The 23191-nt window shown below is 40.9% G+C and overlaps 1 protein-coding gene across 2 annotated transcripts in view; it reads left to right on the top strand.

Annotated features, from left to right (window-relative positions):
* The window catches only part of CASS4 (Cas scaffold protein family member 4), a 35322-nt gene that overhangs the window by 8388 nt on the left and 3743 nt on the right, over positions 1-23191 (top strand). For both annotated transcript variants that reach the window (XM_073309302.2, XM_073309303.2), the window contains exons 2-6: positions 10849-11280; positions 16566-16670; positions 17145-17294; positions 20164-21522; positions 22608-22688. In XM_073309302.2, coding sequence (XP_073165403.1) covers positions 10849-11280; positions 16566-16670; positions 17145-17294; positions 20164-21522; positions 22608-22688 — 2127 coding nt within the window. The remainder of the gene's footprint in view (positions 1-10848; positions 11281-16565; positions 16671-17144; positions 17295-20163; positions 21523-22607; positions 22689-23191) is intronic.

Genomic DNA, 23191 nt, shown 5'->3' with positions numbered 1-23191 from the left:
GTGTGATTTAGTGATTATGGCTGGTCAAAAAAATTCCATCAGCTTTTGTTTGTTTGTTTAAGTGGAAAAGCTAGGTTTTCAAGTCAATGAAAAGTTCCACAAGAAGTACCTGCTTTCCTAAAAATTTTAAATCAGAAAACCAAAGCCTTTGAGGAATTTTAAACAAAAACTTGGGAATTTAACAATTATTTTTCTTTTCATTGACATTTTCCAAATGGGGCGGGGAGTGGGAGCACATATTCTGGCACCTCTGTCAAGGATTAGGGCACTGGGAGCTAGGAGATTCGGCCTCTAGTCCTGATTCTGCTACTGATTCACTGTGAATGGGCAAAACAACCTCTCTCAGCCTGTTTCTCCAATTACCTTTTATTTTACTTGGCTTTCAAATTTAATTCTGACCAAGTTCAGACAGTCACTATCATCCTATTTTAAATGTCATATGAGCCTGTGGGATAGCATGCAATCACCATTACGTTAGTAGGGGGGAAAAATATAGCAACAACTAAAATGAAACCTTTGCAATTAGATACATGGCACAATGTTACTTCTGCAAATAATTTCCTCTAAATCAAGTGGGCCATAAAGGAAACAATAGATGGGATTAGGGCACTGACTGAATCCCTTTACTGCTCAGTTTCCAGACTTTTTAACAAGTTTAGCTTTTAAAAGGTGTAGTGCACAGTGGCAGAGAGAGGATGGCTTACTCAGGGGGGCTAAAGTTGGGGGAAAACAACCAGTCCTTAATTTACAAAGTCTCTTTAGATGAAGCCCAGTAACAAGGTTATCTTCCAGTTCCTATTGCAGCCTCCTTCTGGCCAGCAAAGTTTCCTGGCTGGGCAAAGGACAGAGATCTTTTCTGTGCCTCTTCTCTATATCCCTCCTTTAATGATCCCTTAGTCCAGTGGCCGGTTCTCAAACAGGGATTCAGGTGGCCTGCAAGCAGGTTTCAAAAGGTTCACCAAGCTGGGCAGACGTTAGACTCACTGGGGCCAGGGCAGAAAGCTGAAGACTCTGTGCGAGGCTGAAATGCCCTGCCACCTGGGACGGAAGCCAAAGCCTGAGCAACTTAGCTTCGCAGGGCTATCTATGGCACAGGGCCCCTGGCAATTGCCCTGTTTGCTACCCCCTGACACTGGACCTGGCTTTTATACGGTGAAAAACAGTTGTGGCACAGGCGAGCCATGGAGTTTTTATAGCATGTGGGGGAAGCTCAGACAGAAAAACGTTGAGAACCCCTGCTCTAGTCAATCTTCTTTGTTGCCTACTTTAGTGATGGGTACATACAACCCACCTAAAGCTCTCAATATGCCTTGATAGCTAAACTTGGTAATTTCCCTACTAAATGTACCTAAACCTATTAACAGGCCGCTAACCTCAGTATGGCCAGCAAGCCAACACATCTGGAGTCTTTAGACCAAGACCATTTGGAGATAGAATGAGTCAAAACATACATAAATGAATTAAATACATTTTAAAATGAAAAAAAATGAATGTTTTCAAAAAATTAAGTGCAGGGAATTTCTTAAAAAATATTGTATTTTTAAAACTCATTTATTATTTTTGATTCCCAACTTCCTGGAAAAATTCTGGCAGGAGTTGTGGCATGTGAAATTTTAGGAAAATACGTTGAAATCTGGCCCTATTGAAGTCAATGGGAGTTTTGCAATTGACTTCAGTGGAGTCAGGAATTGACCAGTTTTGTCGGGGAGGGGACGGGATTTGAGGAGGGTTGAAAAATAGATTTATAGTAGGAAACTACCTTAACTATAGAGCCGCTACCAACTCCCTGTAATACAGTACTGAGGAAACAGGACTCCATGTGTAAAGTCTCCTCCAAAAGGTATCGCCCATAGAATGGAAGCCAATTTTTCCAGTTTGGAAAGATCTTCATCCTTCCAAGAGCTGAGCTGATCCTTCTGGATTTGAAATTTGTAGTTCTTGGAATTTTAAACCTGATGCTTAGATTCGCTAACCAAAAAAACCCTTAATTAATGCAGAGCTATGGTTGCCTTGTGGTATCTCATGGCCTTCCAGAACCTCGAGTTCAATAACACTCAAACCACTAAAAAACAGGAAATGAACAGTTAATTAGATCCCTAAGTGGTCCTCTAACAGTTAGATAACCCTTTGCATAGAGAATAAAATAGATAAAGTGTTCCTCTCCGTTCCTAGCTCTCAAACACTTATTTATATCAAATCCTGAAAAATTTCCGTACGCAAAAACATGGGACTTCTGTGTATGGAACAAGGGTCAAATCAAACCAAATAGTTAATGCTTGCTACATTTTTGTTATTTTCTAGTTACATTAACCACAAACAGATCCACGGATTAAATGAAAGCATCTCAGATCACCTGTGCTCCACCAAAAATGTTACATATCATCTATACCAAGAGCAAACACATATGGTCAGGCATAGTCAGAATTAAGGCACATATATTTAGGGAAACTTCAGAGAATCTGAGGATTTTCTATTTTTCTTCTGCATGTGTTAGTATATTTTAACTGTTGGCAGTCTACAGTTAATTTAATTTGTCACATTAAATTGGCTTAATTTAGACTATTTAAAAAGGACTCATCTGGGAACCTCATTCCACATTTTAAAAGGCATGTGGAATTGTTTATTTGTTCAGCTCTTTTCTGAGGTGAATAGATTAACTGGAAACAGTTCAGTAAACATGCCAAGAGGTGTTACTGATACATCAACATAATTGTTTTGCAAACTATCCACAGCTTTTAACTGTATCTTCTTCTTCTGCTCAAATATTTAAAGTCATATTATCCTGCACTAAAGAGTACTTTAAAGGTTTTAAAAGACTCTCAAAATGTGGCTACAACATCTTTTAAGAATGTAAATCTCAATCTGCAGACAAAATTCCCATGACTAAAAAACTGTGTTCAGACTTTTGAAATAGCTATTAAAAAAAAAAAAAAAAAGCAAACTAAAGACAATAGAAGGAAAAAATCTTTGGAATTATTTTCTTTAGAAATTAAGATTCTGTCAAATGCCTAGCATGCTTTTGGATTGTATTAAATAATAATAAAATTAATAATTAATAAGGATTTTCAAATACAAGTTGCAGGTGTCCATAAGTGAAATGCCAACATTTCGACAGCCTTCTCTGATTGGAAAGCCACCATGCTGACTACTGTAACGTGCAATATTTTGCTAGTGACATTTGCTTATATGTCTACTAGATTTTATTTTCTGTAACATAGTTGTGTCGTTTATTTCTTGGAAATATTAACTCTATATCATGCTGTAAAATAACATTTTTTCTTTATTTCTAAATATATGCTATGTTTTTGTATATGTAGCTACAGCTACTTAAGGTTAAATAATTGCATTGTCAGCTTTGTGGACTTCTAACCACGTTATTTCCAACTATTTTTCATTAATAAACATACAATTACATAGCAGCTTTCATCCTTAAGGTTCCCAATGTGCTTCCCAAATTCTGTACTGCATGTCCATTAATCATTTCAGGTTGGGGGGTGGAGGTTAGCAGCCAGGCAGATCATGGGACCTATATCTGTGCAAAACCTCACCTTTTCAGATTTTGTCTGATCAGGTGCATTATGTGATAAGGAAGAATTTAATTTACCTTTTCAGAAGAGTGAAGGGTTGTGTTGACTGAACAACGATTCTAACTTGTGTTCCAGGGAGCTAAAACTGCTGCTTTTAGACAGCTAAACCATCTCTGTTATCAGCCTTTAATGTGACTTTCCTCCTCTCAAACTATGTAATTAACTCACATGGTTATAAATAGGGGTTATGCATACATATTCAGAGGAGAATAAATTCTCATGGGGTGCTTGGGGATGATGGTCACTTTCTAGGCCTAAATTCTTTGATTGGCTATCTGAAATTTACCTTGCGGTGGGAATGATTAACTCATCATCTGTTGATAGGTTTCAGAGTAACAGCCGTGTTAGTCTGTATTCGCAAAAAGAAAAGGAGTACTTGTGGCACCTTAGAGACTTGGTTTCTAATATATCATGTTCCTTTATCTTTTTATGGTAGCAGTGGGGTTTATGGGGAAAATGTTAGTGTCCTTGCTATACTGCTTTTTTAGGGAAGATGGGACCTTTAAAGAAGCAACAAACAACACAGACAAACATACTTTGATCTCATCTCTGCTGCTTTAGTGTTTATAGTGCATTGAGTATTTCAAGTGCACATTAAAGAGAAGTATAGAGATCATGTAAAACTACCCAAGAGCTGCATACAGCTGTCCTAGTCAGCATTGTGTGGCTGATGGTGTTAGACAGCCAGTTTCCGGTTCTCTGGAAACAAACAAAAAATGCAATTCCCATTGGCCTCAGAGCAGAACTATCTCTTATCCCAGCAGCCCACAGAGGTCTCAGTGATCGTGGGAATGATTGGCTAATGAACACACACACAATCTTCAGAGAGCATTTCTGCTCAAATAACAGAAAGGGCCTTTGATAGTGAGTCTTTACACATGTCCCAGGCAAGTGTGAAAGAATATTTGGGGCCTGGTTTTGAAAAATGAGCTCAAGTTTGGTGCCCCCAATTCTGCACCCACAAATAATCTTGGGGCAAATAACTGCAGATACAGTTGATAACACACTTGCAGCCTGACGATACTGGCAGATCAGGTAGTCAAACGTTTAAATCTCATAAAATAGGTCTGCAGTTATTTGCAGCCACAAAATTATGCACAGAGTTACTGTGGGCACAAAATCAGGTACCAGGCTGAGCTCTTTTAAGAGTCAGTGTCTTACTGTAAAGCATCTCGGAACAACTAGAGCAAGCAATGGCTGCTTAGTAATTCACTATACTTCTCAGAGTAAATGTAAATCACAGAATGGAGGATCTGAGTGCACGAGTCTATGCTGTGAGAGTGTTGGTGAATGGCAGAGCAAAGGCCAGGGGGCTCCTCGTGTTATGCCAGGTTCTGTCAGTGACTCTCTTAATTTCACTGTACCTCAGTTTAGTCACTTATAAAACTAGTATAATAATACCTTCCTCACAGGGGTATTACAGGGGGCTTTAGTCTGCCAAACTAGCATGTTTCACCACTACTACATTTACTTACAAATGATTTTCAAAGTGTCTGTGCATCACCCATTTGGGTGCTGGCCCAAGACTGGGGCTCTAAAGCAGGGGTGGGCAAACTTTTTGGGCCGAGGGCCACAGCTGGGTGGGGAAATTGTATGCAGGGCCTGGGCAGGGAGTTGGGGTGCGGGAGGGTGTGCGAGGTGTGGGAGTGGGTGAGGTGTACAGGAATGGGCTCAGGGCAAGGGATTGGGGCAGAGGAGGCATGCGGGGTATATGAGGGGCCTCAGGGAAGGGGGTTGAGGTGCAGGAGGAGTGCGGAGTGCAAGAGGGGGCTCAGGGCAGGGGTGCAGGAGGGGTGCAGGATGCGACAGGGGGCTCAGGGCAGGGGCTTAGGGTGCACGGGAGTGCAGAGTGGGACAAGGGGCTCAGGGCAGGGAGTTGGGGTGCACGAGAGGTGTGGGGTGCAGCAGGGGGCTCAGGGCAGGGGGTTGGGGTGCACAGGGGTGCAGGGTGAAGCAGGGGGCTCAGGGCAGGAAGTTGGGGTGCAGGAGGGGTGCAAGGTGCAGGCAGGGGGCTTAGGGCGGGGAGCTGCGGGGCAGGGTGCAGGAAGGGTTAGGGCTCTGGCCCGACGCCACTTACCTAAAGCGGCTCTGGGGTGGCAACGGTGTGCACCAGGGCCAGGGCAGGCTCCCTGCATGCCTGCCCTAGCCCCATGCCGTGCCACTCCGGGAAGCAGCCGGATCCTTGTCCCTGCGCAGCCCCTGGGGGAGGGGGGGCACAGGGCTCCGCGTGCTGCCCTTGCCACGCCTCCAGGTACCTCCCCCAAAGCTCCCATTGGCCACGGTTCCCCATTCCCGGCCAATGGGAGCTGTGGGGGGCGGTGCCTGGAGGCAAGGGCAAAGCACGGAGCCCTCTGCCCACCCCCAGGGTCCCAGGGACATGGTGCTAGCCCCTTCTGAGAGTGGCGCGGGCCTGCGACACCATCGGGGGCAAACCCACAGGCCAAATCCAAAGCCCTGAGGGGCCAGACTCGGCCTGGGGGCCGTAGTTTGCCCACCCCTGCTCTAAAGTATTACTGTGATACAAATGATATGTAATGATAATATATCTGCTAAAAGCTGTATAGGTTCCTTAGATGAAAGGTACTACCTAAAGTATTATGCTCTCTTGCTCACTCCCTAGCTGTCAAAGTTGTAAGAGTCATGATGATTAACCACCATAGTCAGAAAGGAAATGCGAGGGAAAAAATGGTACTTACTATACTTATTAATAGATAGGCAAAGGAGAACACAAGGCATGGAATGAAGGCAAAGCTATACAATTTACCGTTTTTATGCCCTGCAAAAATGTTCTTTTTTCTTTATTTTTTGGAGCTCAGGGGTTAATTGCAGAACAACCTACCTCACTGGCTTTGTGTTGCTGATGTTGGCATAACAATACGCTGTTGTGGTTTTCCCTTGATCCTTCATTACTCTGAACACAGAAAATACACAGAAATCTGAAACCTTTCAAGGGAGGAAGTTGGGTTTTCACAACAAGATCTAGATGCAAAATGCTTTACAATTTATGGCAGGAATTGGTGCCAGGAGATTAAAATAACAACAGTAAAGGAACAAACAGTTAGAATTTGGGTAATAACATTGTAGCACATTTATAAGGTTTCATAAGTGTTTCTGCATGCTGCTAAAATCTCTTCAAATATGAGTGGGAAGGCAAATAGGTCTAAAATCCTCACTAATATACTCAGGCAGTTTCCAGGCCTTTTGAACATACAATGACAAATGTCATACATCATATCATCCAGCGGATGAGCAGACAATAACACCTACAAACATAAGATTTATTATACCAATCAGATTACTGGTCTCTCTAATCTGGAATCAGACTTCCAGCAGTGGCCCGTACCTATGCTCCAGAGGACACAGGAAGAAATCCTATAATATCTCCTGATTTGTGCAATGCAGAATATGGGGATGTAAAGGAATTGGCTCCTGACCCCCGTGGTGCTGACCATACTCCCTGAAGCACGAGCTTTAACTTGTACTGTATCACTATAGGTTGCATAGTTGTATTAATGGCCATAAAATTACTCTTTGCCCTTCTGTAAATCTCTCTAAGGTATTTGTGACACAATGACTTTACTTCCCTTGGGACCAAAGTCCACATGTCAATATACGCAATGTAAAGGCATCTTTGTTTTTATTTGTTCCAAACTGACTGCCTTCTCAAATCTAATTATGCTTTTAAAAACCATTGTTTAAAATCGGTCACTTAATCGGACCCAGTGTGGTCCAATTCCTTGAATCATTCACTAGTTCAATTTAATTATTACATCTTGCTTAAGGAAGCTGTTCCAGAAATTTCTGGCATTTCTCTTGCATTCACCTATTGAGCTCATCTATTAAGAATGGAGCTCTCAAATGGAATGCAAGATGATCCATGATCCATGAGAACAACAGATTTGCTATTTCATGAGTCAGATTTTCAAAAGTACCTTCTAATTTTCGGTGTCTAATTGGAGTGCCCAATTTTACATGGCTAGGGCCTGATTTTCAAAGGTGCTGAGCATGTGTGATCCTTTGACATCAGCACAAGTGTCTAATATAGAGGCCACTTTTGAAAATGTAAACCCATATAATTTAGCCACAGAACATAAGCAATCATATATATGAATGTTTGCTTACAAGTTATAAAACACTCTGGGCCATGTTTACAGTTTTTATTAACAATGCCAATATCTGTGTATCAAGAGACAAACTGACTCCTATACTTAAAAACATGAGGCCTCATTTTCGCTAAGTCTCCAACTAATTTTGTGTTCCCCCTTGGTTATTATTGGATCTTGATGATGATTCACCAGATGAAACATTTATTGGTACAGGTCTAATAAAACTTTTCTCTAACACTTTTTAACAACTTTTCTCTAACACTGTAGAATGAAATTTAAGATACAAAAATAAAGGGATGGGGATTAAGGATTCTTTAGTGTCATCTCTGATAGTGGGATTGTCTTGCTCCATACATTCACAGTAGAAGGAGACCCATCTATCCCTATGCAAGGAGATTAGAGAGTACTTGGCAAATTTCCCCCAGAAATGCCTGCTGAAATCACTTTTGGGTGTCACTGAAGCACTGATGATGTGACTATTATGTCATACATTCATATAACATGGGCCATAACTTATGGTCCTTAATTGTAGAGATTCCAAGTAAAGTACATGGGCTAAGCTTAAAGCTGTTGTAAGTCGGTTCAACCCTTCTGAAATCTGATATGTGCACTGCAATTGCAGACTCAGGCATAAAAATTCTTACGATAGCGTTTTCTCAACAAATAATTAGCTACAGATAGGTTGATAGCCAAATGTCTTTTCAAGTCATACCATGGATATCACCTCTCGTTTACATTGGCGCAACTAGGAAGGATGGTCTTGTGGTTATGCCACAGGTGTCCTGTGAGACCTTAGACAAGTCATTTAATTGCTCTATGCCTCAGTTGCCCCCCATTTGCAAAATGATGATATAAATATTCCCTTTGCCCATCCTTTCTATGTAGTTCACAAACTCTTAGGGGCAGGGACTGTCTGTTACTGTGTGTTTATACAGTGCATAGCACAGTGGGACCCCAGTATTGGCTGGAGTCGCTCACTGCTATTGTAATATTACTGCTAACGATACTAGGAAAATCTGGCCTTTATTCACAATTGTGACAATGTGAAATGCCCTGTCCCTCTCTGGGTTATACTGTATGTTGAGATTACAGAATGTCTCACTTAAACACAGGTGGTCCCAAGCATTTGGTATTGTCAAAGTAGAATTTGGGACTGACACGTACAAGGCAACAAGAACATTTTAATCAAACTATGACATAAGGTAAGTGGGACTGTTGCTGTCCATCTCTGACAGCTGCTAGTGCAGTATGTGTGGATCAACCCATGTATCATAAAAGGGCCATTGTTCCCAGCCATCCCTATGAAGAAATTTATATTACCAACAACAGGCTGCTTTCATCAGCTGAGCTGACAAATTGATTTTCTTCTCCTGATACTTCAAACCAGCTGTTGCTTTATGGCAAATGCACTGGATAAAAATATCAGGCATTATATTTCCAATGCAGACGCTATCTCTTTGGACATTACTCGCACTTCTGGATAAGAAACTGTTTTTCCTAATCCACATTCCATGGGGAGAGTGGCTGATCTTATTTTGAAGCTGAAAATAAAGCCACGTATGTGAAATAGTATGTGGATACTTCTTTTTATTCTTTTATCAGCAGTAGTAAATTGTACAAAAATGCCTCCAGTGATGAAGCAGCCGTGTTAGTCTGTATTTGCAAAAAGAAAAGGAGTACTTGTGGCACCTTAGAGACTAACCAATTTATTTGAGCAAGAGCTTTCGTGAGCTACAGCTCACTTCATCGGACCGATGAAGTGAGCTGTAGCTCACGAAAGCTCATGCTCAAATAAATTGGTTAGTCTCTAAGGTGCCACAAGTACTCCTTTTCTTCCAGTGATGAAGGCCACGTTTGCTATACTTTTGGCTATTTTAATGATATTGCTTACTAAAAACCTGAGTTCTAAGAACAAAACATGTTTAGCCACATACATATGATCACAATAAATAATTGAACAGAGTGGAAGCATAGTTTACTGGTTAGTATGCTTGTATGGGACTTGGCAGACGTGGGTTCAAGTCCTTGCTCTGTCACAAATGTGTAGTGTGCCTCAGTTCCCACCTGTAAAATGCGGCTAATAGCACTTCCTAACTAATGGAAGTGCAGCGAGAATAAATACATGAGAAGATGCTTGGATGCTATCATAATGGGAGCCATATAAGTATCTTATGGAGACTATCTTCCACAATAAAGTAACTAGCAGCATCACTATTCTCAGATCTCTTATTATGCTCATTGATTTGAAATGTCCTTAATCTCATGTTCACAGCAGGGGTCTTGCCTACTCTGAATATTTAGGGAAATCTCTCTCTGACACCGCCCTCCCCCTCCCCATCCCCGTGCTGGCACTGGGTGCTGTTCTCCCAGTACTAACACTGGTGGAAATGCTAGTGTAGGCTGGCCACTGGTGTATTTACTGTACTTTGTCATCTAGAATGGCTTGGTTAGAAGATAAAGCAGTAAAAACCGCAGCAGCTACCATATCTATCATTGCTAGCACCAGCGGTTATTTTCTTGAAATCCTCAGGGTAGTGACTACCAGGTGGTTCATTTATATCTGGCTCTAAGAAAGGAAATGAATAATAACACCTCCAGCACTGTGTTTTATGTGAAAAGAGAGGGAGGATGGATGTGTGGTTAACACTTGGAGCTGCAAGGCACTCAGATACCAGGTGTGATAGAGTTGTAAATAGATAGATTGATTAGACAGAAGTTAGGAGATGTGGGTTCTATTCTTGAATCGGTCACAGTCTATCTGCGTGACCTGAGTAGCTTTCTGCCTTAGTACCCTTATCCAGAAAACTCAGCTAATGATACTTTCCTACTTTCCAGGGGTGTTCATCAGGCTAATGTAATTCATGTTTTCATTGAGATCCTCCGATGGAAGGTGCTAGAGAAATGCAATGTATGATTATAGCATTATTTATTTCTGTAACACACTAAAACATGGCAGGCATATGTTCAAAAGGTTTAACTTCGTAAAACCAATGCCTTGAGAACTGATCCTAGGAATAAATATTAGCAGTTTTGAATTTGCATGAATTTAGGTGCTGAGAAATGTTAATCTGGTAGCTCCATATAACACTTCTGAATAATACAAGCAGTGCAAATATTACTGCATGTGTTCTTTTTTATTTGTTTTTCCTCTCTAGAGTACCTTGGCAAAAGCATTATATGACAACAAGGCTGAGTGTTCAGATGAGTTAGCCTTCCGCAAAGGAGACATCCTAACGGTTCTTGAGCAGAATGTTTTAGAGAGTGAAGGATGGTGGAAATGTTCCCTCCATGGAAGACAAGGTCTGGCTCCTGCTAATCGCCTCCAACTCCTTGCTGGTTCCCAGGAAGGAACGTTGTCTCCCTCCTCTGAGCCTGATTCTCAGGAATTGCCCATCAGTCAACAAAATATCTACCAGGTTCCATCAGCTCCCAAGTCTTCCACGTTGTCACCTACGTATGAACGGATGGACAGTTGGATTAAGCCACTTCCTTCTTCTGTTTCTTCTCCACCTACTCAAGAAATATATCAAGTGCCAGCTTTAGCTGCACAATTATTCAGTGAAAAGATCCAAAGCCTAACCAATCAGGTAAGAATATAAGCAAGTGTTAAGGTTTCAAGTGTTGGAAAATACCAGTGAGAGGGGAAGGGAAGCCTGATGGTTTTTACTTTTTCAGCAGACTCCTAAGGACTTGAGAATTTCAGTTGAAAGTTGCAGTGAAGTCAGCCAAGTAAACAATGCTTTGTTTAGGCTACTTGAATAAATACTGTTATTCTATTGGAAATATTCCCATAAAACACATATCGTCATCTCTGGAATCACATCACCCCCCACTGAAAAACAGCCACCTCCGTGACAGTAAGTGGCAGCTATATAACTGCCCAATTATTTAGGACAGGAAGTGAAGAGGAATATAATAACTGCTTTGGGTGGAATATAGCAATTTAAGGTTCCTACAAACACATGCTAAAATTCCTTAAGCTATAAAATTCCAGAGCTTCATCCGTTAGTGGTTGAGGCACAGACACATATTCCTTTGGTTTTGACACTTATAGAAGATAATTTGTAGCAATGTGGTTATAGAACTTCTCAGCCAGACTATCATCTTCTCTTGCTGCAACTCTCTTCCCTTTAGTCTCTTCACCTCCCATTTCTTCAATAAGTGCAGAATGCTGCTGCCGGTCGCCTCATGCACCAGGTCACCTCCTTCTCCAGATAGCTCCATTGAGTCCCTATCCATTTCAGGAGTCACTTCAAAACTGCTCCCTTGTTTCAGCTTCTCAGTGAGAGACCCTCTCTTTCTCTGCTCGCCTTTCTTTAGGCTTGGATGCATGATTACCCAGTTCACATTTGGGTGATCCCATCAATACTCGGGCACTCCAACAGCCCGTATAAGTACTAAGTATTATTTTTATTAAATGTGAATTGAGTGCCCTAACATAAGCAGTTGAAAACAGCCATCCCTGTAACAAAGAATTGCCTCGGAGGCCTTCCTAATGAAAAATGAGCAGTAATAGCAGGAATTTATCAGTGAAGTTCACTACAGTTTATTTTACTTTATGTTTTGTCTCACAGACTCATGGGGCCTTGGGTATGGGAGCTTCACATTAACCATCCCCTAAATGAAACTTATGATACAAAGGTTAAATGATCTAAGGCAGAGACTTAAATATTAAGTCAGTCTATAAAGGATGCAGACGATTCATCTAATCATTTACTCTGAGCCATCTCATGTTGCTCCATTTACCTCCTTTAGCCATTTTTCCTACCTTTGCATCAAAAGGAAGGATACCATGACAACAGTGTTGCTCTATGTATTACCTGGTGAACAGATGCTGAAAAACCAAGGGAACTTAGTGTATCTGTGGAGATTGAGGTCCATTTTTTCAAAATTGCATTCCCAGTTTTCATGTGTGATTACCATAATTGCACAATCAAAGCGTGTAACTGAATGTTCAAGGGAACATAGTTAGCCTTCTGCACAGGCAATGACCTGATCTATGCACCTACTTGCAAAAAAGGCGTATACACACTGGGCATGACAGTGCACGAACATTTTGCATATGCAGTTGTGCCCCCAACTTTTAAAAAAATCAGGCCCTGAAATTGTCACATACCCATTTTCCATTGAATTAGGAGCACAAGCTGAGAGTTACATGGCTTTGCTATCTATCTATCTATCTATCTATCTATCTATCTATCTATCTATCTATCTATCTATACTGCTGCCCTGTGATACCTGCTAAGCTGTTATATGTTGACTCTACCTTGTTCAGCTATAGCTGTTTCCTTTAACAGGGAAAGAAAAGTTTCAGAGTAGCAGCCGTGTTAGTCTGTATTCGCAAAAAGAACAGGAGGACTTGTGGCACCTTAGAGACTAACCAATTTATTTGAGCATAAGCTTTTCGTGAACTACATACTGCATCTGATGAAGTGAGCTGTAGCTCATGAAAGCTTATGCTCAAATAAATTGGTTAGTCTCTAAGGTGCCACAAGGAAAGAAAAAACACTTTAAAATCGTTAAGATGTTTCTAATATTTACACTTTCAGGTTTGCCTGAGCTACATCACAGTTGCTACTAAAAGAACAATTGTACCACAGGAGTCAACAGCGACATGTACACATGCATTTAAAGGTGTAGAGGTAGACAGCCCATCTGAGTACAGCAGTACAAATTGAAGTATCCTAGATTACCCCATGTAGATGGTATGGGACAACTGGCATATCTTCTGACATGTTCAGCTGTTCTCTGAGCAGCTGGGTGAAGCTACTCAGTCTTTGAGGGACTCTGACTGAAAAAAATAAACCCCTCTGAAAAACCCTGTGTGCATGCTCCACCTACACTTTAAAGATTGTAATTTTTTTTTTACTTCTTATCCAATAAAAATTTCAGCCATCTGTTGTCTTAGCTTGCTTGACCCTGAAAATATACAAAGCGATTTCTTTTCTGTAGCAAATCGGGTAATAGGGTATGATATTCACTGATTCACATTTTACTACCAACCAAATAAGATTGTCTGTATCTGAAAGTAGATTTGGGCCAAACCAGAACCTTTTAGCTGGACTCTACTTACCTTCTTACCTGCTCTGCGCAGAAAAATAAAGCCTGTTCTCTTACAGTTCTGTCAGTGTAGATGGTTTGTAAGAGAAATGGAGTACTTGTGGCACCTTAGAGACTAACCAATTTATTTGAGCATGAGCTTTCGAAGTGAGCTGTAGCTCACGAAAGCTCATGCTCAAATAAATTGGTTAGTCTCTAAGGTGCCACAAGTACTCCTTTTCTTTTTGCGAATACAGACTAACATGGCTGTTACTCTGAAACCTGTAAGAGAAATGGCTTCTTTTGCAAAATAATAACAGAATTCACGTTCACTTATTTATTTCCTTTCCTTACAAGAAACTAGTCAGCCAGGCCTTTCTCAAACATGTAACAGGCAGATAAAAAGCTGAGGCCTTGTCCTTCTTCCACATAATATGTCCTTCCACCACATTGCTCTGAATTTGGTGGGTGTGACAGTTTGATGTGGTGGAGAACACTGCCTCTCACTTTTAAATGGGTTATTGCAACATAAAGCTTCAGTAGAAGCTCCTTCAGGTCACAAATTTGGTGTTGCAATGGTTTATGCCTGACTAACCTAATTGCCTTCTGTGATGAGATAACTGGCTCTGTGGATGAGGGGAAAGCAGTGGACGTGTTATTCCTTGGCTTTAGCAAACCTTTTGATATGGTCTCCCACAGTATTCTTGCCAGCAAGTTAAAGAAGTATGGGCTGGATGAATGGACTATAAGGTGGATAGAAAGCTAGCTAGATCGTCTGCCTCAACGGGTAGTGATCAATGGCTCCATGTCTAGTTGGCAGCCGGTATCAAGCAGAGTGCCCCAGGGGTCGGTCCTGGGGCCGGTTTTGTTCAATATCTTCATTAATGATCTGGAGAATGGTGTGGACTGCACCCTCAGCATGTTTGCAGATGACACTAAACTGGGAGGAGTGGTAGATACGCCGGAGGGTAGGGATAGGATACAGAGGGACCTAGACAAATTAGAGGATTGGGCCAAAAGAAATCTGATGAGGTTCAACAAGGACAAGTGCAGAGTTCTGCATTTAGGATGGAAGAATCCCATGCACTGCTACAGACTAGAGACCAAGTGGCTAGATAGCAGTTCTGCAGAAAAGCACCTAGGGGATACAGTGGACGAGAAGCTGGATATGAGTCAACAGTGTGCCCTTGTTGCCAAGAAGGCTAACGGCATTTTGGGCTGTATAAGTAGAAGCATTGCCAGCAGATCGAGGGACGTGATCATTCCCCTCTATCCGGCTTTGGTGAGGCCTCATCTGGAGTACTATGACCGGTTTTGGGCCCCACACTACAAGAAGGATGTGGAAAAATTGGAAAACGTCCAGCGGAGGGCAACAAAAATTATTAGGGGGCTGGAGCGCATAACTTCTGAGGAGAGGCTGAGGGAACTGGGATTGTTTAGTCTGCAGAAGAGAAGAATGAGGGGGGATTTTATAGCTGCTTTCAACTACCTGAAAGGGGGTTCCAAAGAAGATGGATCTAGACTGTTCTCAGTGGTAGCAGATGACAGAACAAGGAGTAATGGTCTCAAGTTGCAGTGGGGGAGGTTTAGGTTGGATATTAGGAAAAACTTTTTCACTAGGAGGGTAGTAAAGTGCTGGAATTGGTTACCTAAGGAGGTGGTGGAATCTTCTTCCTTAGAGGTTTTTAAGGTCAGGCTTGAGAAAGCCCTGGCTGGGATGATTTAGTTGGGGATTGGCCCTGCTTTGAGCAGGGGGTTGGACTAGATGACCTCCTGAGGTCCCTTCCGACCCTGATGTTCTATGATTCTGTGATTTATAGACCCACTGTGCAGTTTCAAGGGCGTCTCATTGCTGAATAGACAAAATTCAGGGTGGTTTTGGAGTGGGTGAAAAATCCTTTTCCCAGTGTTCATATCTATTTGCACTCTGATAGCATTTTAACTAAACATATCCACAGCCTCCCGTCATGGCGGTATTTTCATTCTTATGCCTCTTAAAACAACGTTTCAAGCAAACAATGAAATAAATCTGTAACAGGTCTATGCATTAGAGCTCCCCCATCAGACTCATGTGCTCTAGGAGTTGGACAGGACCAGAGGAAGAGGTGAGAACAACAGGTTTGCTCCTTCTGAGAGAAGTCCAACCTCCTTTACAGCACCACATACTTTAAAAATACTGGTGCTACCGCCCACTATAATCTCCTCTCACTTGAAAACCATGCTCTGAAGCGTCCCTACCCTCTGTTTGCCAGAAGCTGGGAATGGGCGACAGGGAATGGATCTCTTGATGATCACCTGTTCTGTTCATTCCCTCTGGGGCACCTGGCACTGGCCACTGTCGGAAGGCAAGATACGGGCTAGATGGACCATTGGTCTGACCCAGTAAGGCCGTTTTTATGTTCTTATGTTCCTGTACCCATAGGAAAGCTGGAGTAGAAACCCCATGGATCTCTTTTCAGTTTTACTTTTTGGGAGCCAAAAGATCTAGTTGGTACCTGGATCAGGACTGATTCACTACACATCTTTTATATTTCCTGGGCTATATGTGAGGCAATATATATATGTGAGGCCTTTAATCTGGCAATAATTCATCTCTGAAATAGAGTGGAAATACTAGTAAAGGGGAATTATAGGAAAAATAAACCCTGTCTGTTTAATAGGCAGACAGTGAGCAGTTTTCAAGTTTAGGGCCAGTGAATATTTGACAGAAGCTTTTTAATTAACACCCCAAAAGGAATTCTTCCAGCAATGGCCATGAGACTCATCACATTCTCAAAGATGCCCTAAGATCACTTCAACTTTCTCATTACGTTCTTCTTTTTTCCCCCTCAAGCACCAGTTTACTCTTCCCACACCATCTCGGGCCTCCATACCATGTATAAAAAGTGAGGTTTATGATGTTCCATCACCACAACACCGAATAGCCCTATTCACTCAGGTGAGTCCTGTCATGTCACTGAATATGTCCATCAAGTAGGACTGGAATTCAGGACTTCTGAGTCCTTATCATATGCAACGGTGTTATAAAATTTAAAAGTAAATTATAACTTTTTTATTCATTTATTGTTTGAACTCTGCTATAAAGATTGGTAGAGAATTCTATATGAAAGTTAAAAAAACCCAATAAGAATCTGATTCTCTTTTAAATTTGATACATTTTTTAAAATAATATATCTGGATCCAAATCCTCAAGAATTAACTGTAACATCCTACTGCGCCACCTAGTGCCCATCTCCCCTCCCTACAGCATTATGATATTATTCAACAGTTCTGTAGATTCTAAGAACTGGATCCTGCTCTGAGTACACACACAGAATACTTGCATGAACTTAAGGCAGTTATGACCCTAAGTCTTCAAGTTGGTGCAGTGATAAACAGTATTTAAGTCAACCTTACTTTTGTATTTTATTAGAGGTGTGCCACTCCACCCACAGCCAGAAAGGGCTCTATGCCGATCCTCTTCAAAGAATATATCCAGGAAGAGCAGCAACAGCTTTATGACATCCCATCCAGCCCAGAAAAGGCAAAAATCCATGTCCAGCAAGACTCTCCAGTGGGCAGTGTAAGTGTTACTCACTGAATGGCAGAGAATAATCTTTCATTAATACTTTCACACTCATACAGCAGAACACATGAAAGGGTGTATGGTTATACTAATATGCTGTATATGCCTCTGATGTGAGGTGGAGCACCAGCACAATAGTTAAGTGCCATCAATCTGCCAAGAAGAATAAACATAAAAACAGCACTACGTCAATGTTACATTTCTTTAATATCATAGAACCATAGAAATGTAGGACTGGAAGGGACCTTGAGGGGTATCTAGTCCCTCCCCCTGTGCTGAGACAGGGTCAAGTGCACCTGTCCAAGATGATCCCTGACAGGTGTTTGTCTAACCTGTTCTTAAAAAACTCCAGTGATGGAGATTCCACAAACTCCCTTGGTAACCTAACCCAGAACTTAACTGTCCTTATAGTTGAAAAGTTTTTCCTAATATCTAACCTAAATCTCCCTTGCTACAGAGTAAGCCCATTATTTCTTTTCCTACCTTTGGAGGACATGGAGAACAGTTGATCACGGTCCTCTTTATAACAGCCCTTAACATATCCCCCCTTGGTCTTCTTCTCCTCAAGTCTAAACATACCCATTTTTTAAACTTTTCCGTAGATCAGGTTTTCTAAACGTTTTATCATTTTTGTTTCTCTCCTCTGGACTTTCTCCATTTTGTCCACATCTTTCTTAATGGGTGGTGCCCCAAACTGGACACAGTACTCCAGTAGAGTACAGCATGACAGTTACCTCCCAAGTCTTACATACAATGCTCCTTTAATACACCCTAGAGTATTAGCCTTTTTTGCACCTCCATTACATTGCTGACTCACATTCAATTTGTGATCCACTATAACCCTCTCCCCAAAGCCTCCTCTACAGTAGTATTACCTAGCCGTTTTTGTATTTCCCATTTTTGTATTTGTGCTTTTTTTTCTTAAGTGCACTTTGCATTTTCTTGTATTGAATTTAATCTTATAGATTTCAGATCAATTCTCTGATTTGTCAAGATCATTTTGAATTCTAAACCTGTCCTCCAAAGTACTTGCAACACCTCCTGTCTTGATGTAATCTGGAAATTTATAAGTGTATTCTCCACTGAGCTGTAGCTCACGAAAGCTTATGCTCAAATAAATTTGTTAGTTTCTAAATTGCCACAAGTCCTCCTTGTCTTTTTGCGGATACAGACTAACACGGCTGCTACTCTGAAACCTCCATTATCCAAGTCATTAATTAAAATGTTGAATAGTACTTGACCCAAAACAGACTCCCACAGAACCCCAATAGATATGTCCTTCCTGTTTCACAGTGAACCATTGATCCATTGATAACTATTCTTTTAGTGTGTTTTTTCAGCCAGTTGTGCATCCATTTTATAGTAATTTAAACTAGATCACATTTGGTGGATTTCTTACTTTTAATATTAAGTAAGTTTAAAGTAAGAAATGAGACTAGTTATACTGGATACCTGCTGAAGATGGAACTATCATTGTATTTGTTTGCTTACTGTATTTAAAGTGACATTGTCACCAAAAAAGGTGACTCAAGAAACTATTTGGTAAGTAAAAGTGATGTCAGATTCTTATATTCTTGAATATCTGCATGTTTGTAACCTTGAAACAGAATCGAATAACTTGCATTGTATTGTAAAATGAGAGTGTGGTCTAGTGGTTACAGCTAGTCGACATGACTGTATCCAGCTCTGCCAATGACTCACTGCACAACCTTGGGCAAGACACCTAATCTATGCATATCACAGTGTATCCACTTAAAAATAGGAATTATATTATTAATAATAATAATTGTATCATGCCAAAAAGTGTGCTGGGAGCTTTACAAGGATAGCCAAATAGATAATGAGATCCATGTCCCAAAGAACTTACAATTTGAAATACATAATACCTACACCTCATGGGGATGTGGTGAGACTTCACCAGTATTTGTAAAGCATTTTGAGATCCTTGGGTGAAAAGTGAAAACTGTAGGCTCAGTCGTGATGCATGGACTGGCCTGCTTTGGATGTAGTATTAAGCGCCACACCCCAGCTTAAACTCTGGGAGGGATTGTGCCTCAGTGAGCATCCCATTGTTCAGGGGAGCCATTAGAGGTGCAGCTTGCCCACACCTTGTATATCTGGCCAGCTACATGGTCCAATGAAGGGGGGAAAGTCAGGGACCCACCTCTTCCTTGCCACTTTTGAGGGTGTCTTGCACCCCTGGAAACCTTGGCAAATCACAAACGCTGCAATTGTGCCCAGCGACTGCACACTCCAGTTGCATCTTGAACTCCCTCCCCACCACCCTTGTGAAGCAGCAAAGCACCATCTGGCCCAAAGTGTATATTATTCTTACTACTGGCCTTATTGCACCAGAATCAGTCATCATTTTTCAAGCTGTAGAGGTCAGATGTACACAAGCAGCTATTGTATGCCACTGAATAAGATCTGTATGCATCTCAGGAAGCCTTTGAAAATGTAAACACAGTGCAATTATTTTAGTGTGGTCAGTTGTGCATTTTTTTTTAATTTGCATGTGTGCATATGTTTGTATGACTACTGGAAATTAAAGAGATTGGAATCAGTTCTGCTAGTTAAGAGGGTCATGAAATCTTGTTCACTGCACTATCTAATACTATCCTTGATCAACATTACCTTACAGTTTGATCATCTGTGGATGTGACAAAAATATACTTGGTCAAAATATTAGATATTTCCTATTTGCAATGTGATTGTGCATTTCAGAGAGGGAGCAGAATTAGAACTAGGTGCCAGAGCCACACCTGGTGTAAATCGGCATAGCTCCATTGATTTCATTGACCTATGCCTCTGCATCTGACCTTATATTTCTAAATGCCGCTTGTAAACCTTGTGTACTGCTTTCCAGGTGTATGATGTCCCCCCCACAACCACAAGAGACCATGACATTTCACTACAAAGTTTGTCTCAAATAAAATCTTTGGGTCATTATAATACCTTGCCAAATCCTCGGAAGTCAGAATGGACTTACGATATTCCAGTATCACCTGAAAAAATGGGTTTAAAAAAAGATCCTTCCGATCGTTCCCTGGAAAAGCAGGTGCTGTATGATGTACCACCAGCCAGATATGGTTCTAGTTTGCAAAATGTTCCACCAACAAATATCAAAAGCAAATCAGTGAATCCACAAATGTATGATGTTCCACCAACCCAGAGAAAATTAACCTTTCCTGACATCCCTCGTTATAATGTACCATCCTCACGTAACATGTTACTTTTGCAGCAAAACGGTAACTATCATGTTCCACCAAGCTTTCTGACTCCAAGGGTTGAGCAACAGAACTCTGAACAAAATGTTTATGATATTCCAAAAGTGCTGCCTACTGCTTTACAACACAGGAAAGGGACTGAAAAAAACAACAGTAGTTTTGGAAACCATACTTACAACATTCCTCCACAGCTGTCAAAAGATGCCAAATTAGAACAAGACAGATTATCAGTTTCCAGTGTGGACAATAGAACCAGCACCCTATCTACATCATCAAGCACTTCTGCTGAGTCCTCTTCTATGTCATCATCAGAAGAACCTGCAAAAGAAATTAAATTGGAGCTTGACTTAGCCATAGAGACATTGACCAAGCTGCAGCACAGTGTATCCAGTTCAGTTGCAAGTCTGATGATTTTTGTAAGCAGTAAGTGGAGATTCCAGGAACACCTGGAGACAAACCTTGAGGAAATCCATAGAGCAATTGATCACATAAAAGAATCTTTGGGAGAATTCTTGGATTTTGCTCAAGCCATCAAGGTGAATGCCTCTTGCGTCACTGACAATAACCTTCAAACCAGAATTACAACACAGCTGAAAATTCTTACAGACTCATTCCAGATCTTGGTAGAAACAAGGGAAGCACTAAATAACTGCAACTGGTCACTGGAAGTTCTGGTCATTAAGAAACCTCAGAATAACCCAGATGATCTTGATCGGTTTGTTATGGTAGCCCGCACAATTCCAGATGATATCAAGAGATTTGTTTCTATCATCATAGCTAATGGAAAGCTTCTCTTCAAAAAGAATTGCAAGGAACAAGAGACGAAGTCACCAAAAATTGATACAGACCGTAAAATGGCAAAACCGATCCCAATACCCAGAAGAATAGAACTGAATTCACTCCAAAGAAATACTTTGGATAAACCAAACAAAAATAAAGTCTCTTCTGAGAAATCAAGAGAAAATGTCACTGAAGACTGTGATTATGTTCAGTTACAGGTCAGTATAACATGATTTGCTGCCAATTTTCTGCTTCATGTTGTTTGCAGGTAAGTTTACTTGCTCTATTTTAACTTTGCTTTACCACAAACCTCGCTTTGGTTTATATTCAATTTCACCTGCTAGCCTGATTGCCTACCTCCAGGCTTTTGGGAGGTCTATGGCTACGAATGCCACAGCAGCCACAACCATGACAGCCAGTCAAATATAGAAGGACTAGAGAAGTGGGGCTTGTCCATTCATAGAGAGCAGATCTTGAACCTCACCACCCAGATATGCTTAGGGCTAAAATTTCAGCCCAGCTTCAAACAATGTGTTTCTTTAGGGTGCTATTTGTTTCGTGTCAGCATATTCAACGTTAATAGTTATGGCACAATTTTGTGTTTTCGGTGCACATCAACTATGGTGCCCAGATGCCGGAAATGTCAGCTGCCCTGTTTGTGATTTGTTAGCAAACGTTTTGCAGTTTAGGGGTAATTTACAAAAGGTGTTAACACACAAACCAAATGGTCTAAGCAACTTAATCTCATACTGTAGATTAACTGACCTATTTATTAATTTTCCAGGTGCTTGTCAGTTGAGTAATTTTCCCAGAAAGGGAGAAATGCCAGAGAGTCCAAGAAGCTCACTAGGAACATTGTTCTAGCTCTTGCTTTTACTCGGAAGGCACTCAGATACTATGGGCAGCAGTATAAAACTCGGAAAGAGGGAAAGTATTTCAGTCAAATGTCAGGAAATAATATCTAGACTTAAACAATATTGGAAGTTACTCTGGGAACAGAGTACACAGAACAAATATCAGACAGCAAATGGCTCTGTCGTAACATATACTGACATTAGCTGGAAGTAGTTCACTGATAATGGGCCCGATGCTACTACTCCTTTCAGGGTCAGCTCCTAAATTTTGTAGTAGAAATTACAGCTGATCACATTATGTTTCTAACAGCAGGTGTCATTCTATACAGTAGCAACATTTTGACTGCATGTAATTTTTAAAACAAGGAATTCTTATAGCGCTATATGAAACAAAACCCGTAGTATGTTGAAACAATATATAAATCATTTCAAGTGTTTTCATTTTTCAGAAGTCTCCTGGGTTGGAACAGGTGAAAAAAACCCTTTCAGCTAAAGAGATGGCAAAGAAGAATGCAGATTTAAAAACAAAGGTATTTCTGATTTTGAAAATTGTTGCTAGTAAAGGCTTTCGGTCCCTGAAGTTATATATGGCTTCTACACCTTGCTAACATTTTAAAAAGCTAGAATTTGACTGGAAAAATCAATTTTTTATGAAGGGATTTTTTTTTACTGATCTTTTGTCCAGGACCAGTGCTTGGAACAATTTACAAGTCCTGAAAACATTTGTACTAGTCTAGGGAAGTGCTTCTAATCCTCATGTCGTGAAAGCCTGGAATTTTAAATCATAGCATTATTTACTGTCTTGCCTTTTTCACTTTATTTTGAGTATGACTGAACCAGCTAATATCTCAATGGCCACAATAAGAGATGAAACCCTTGATTTTCAGAATTCTGATTACCCACAACTCCCGTGAAGCCAATACCCTGTACAATCAGGCCTAAATACTTTATAGCATTTGAAAACTAGAATTCCAAGTGTTCAGCCTTTTTAAAGCATTGATTTTTAACTCCAACAGTTCTTGTGACATCCACT

The sequence above is a fragment of the Lepidochelys kempii genome, chromosome 13 (genome assembly GCF_965140285.1).
Source record: "Lepidochelys kempii isolate rLepKem1 chromosome 13, rLepKem1.hap1, whole genome shotgun sequence".
In the NCBI taxonomy this organism is placed as follows: domain Eukaryota; kingdom Metazoa; phylum Chordata; order Testudines; family Cheloniidae; genus Lepidochelys; species Lepidochelys kempii.
Note: the sequence above shows the minus strand (reverse complement) of the source record. Positions and strands in the feature narration are given on the sequence as shown.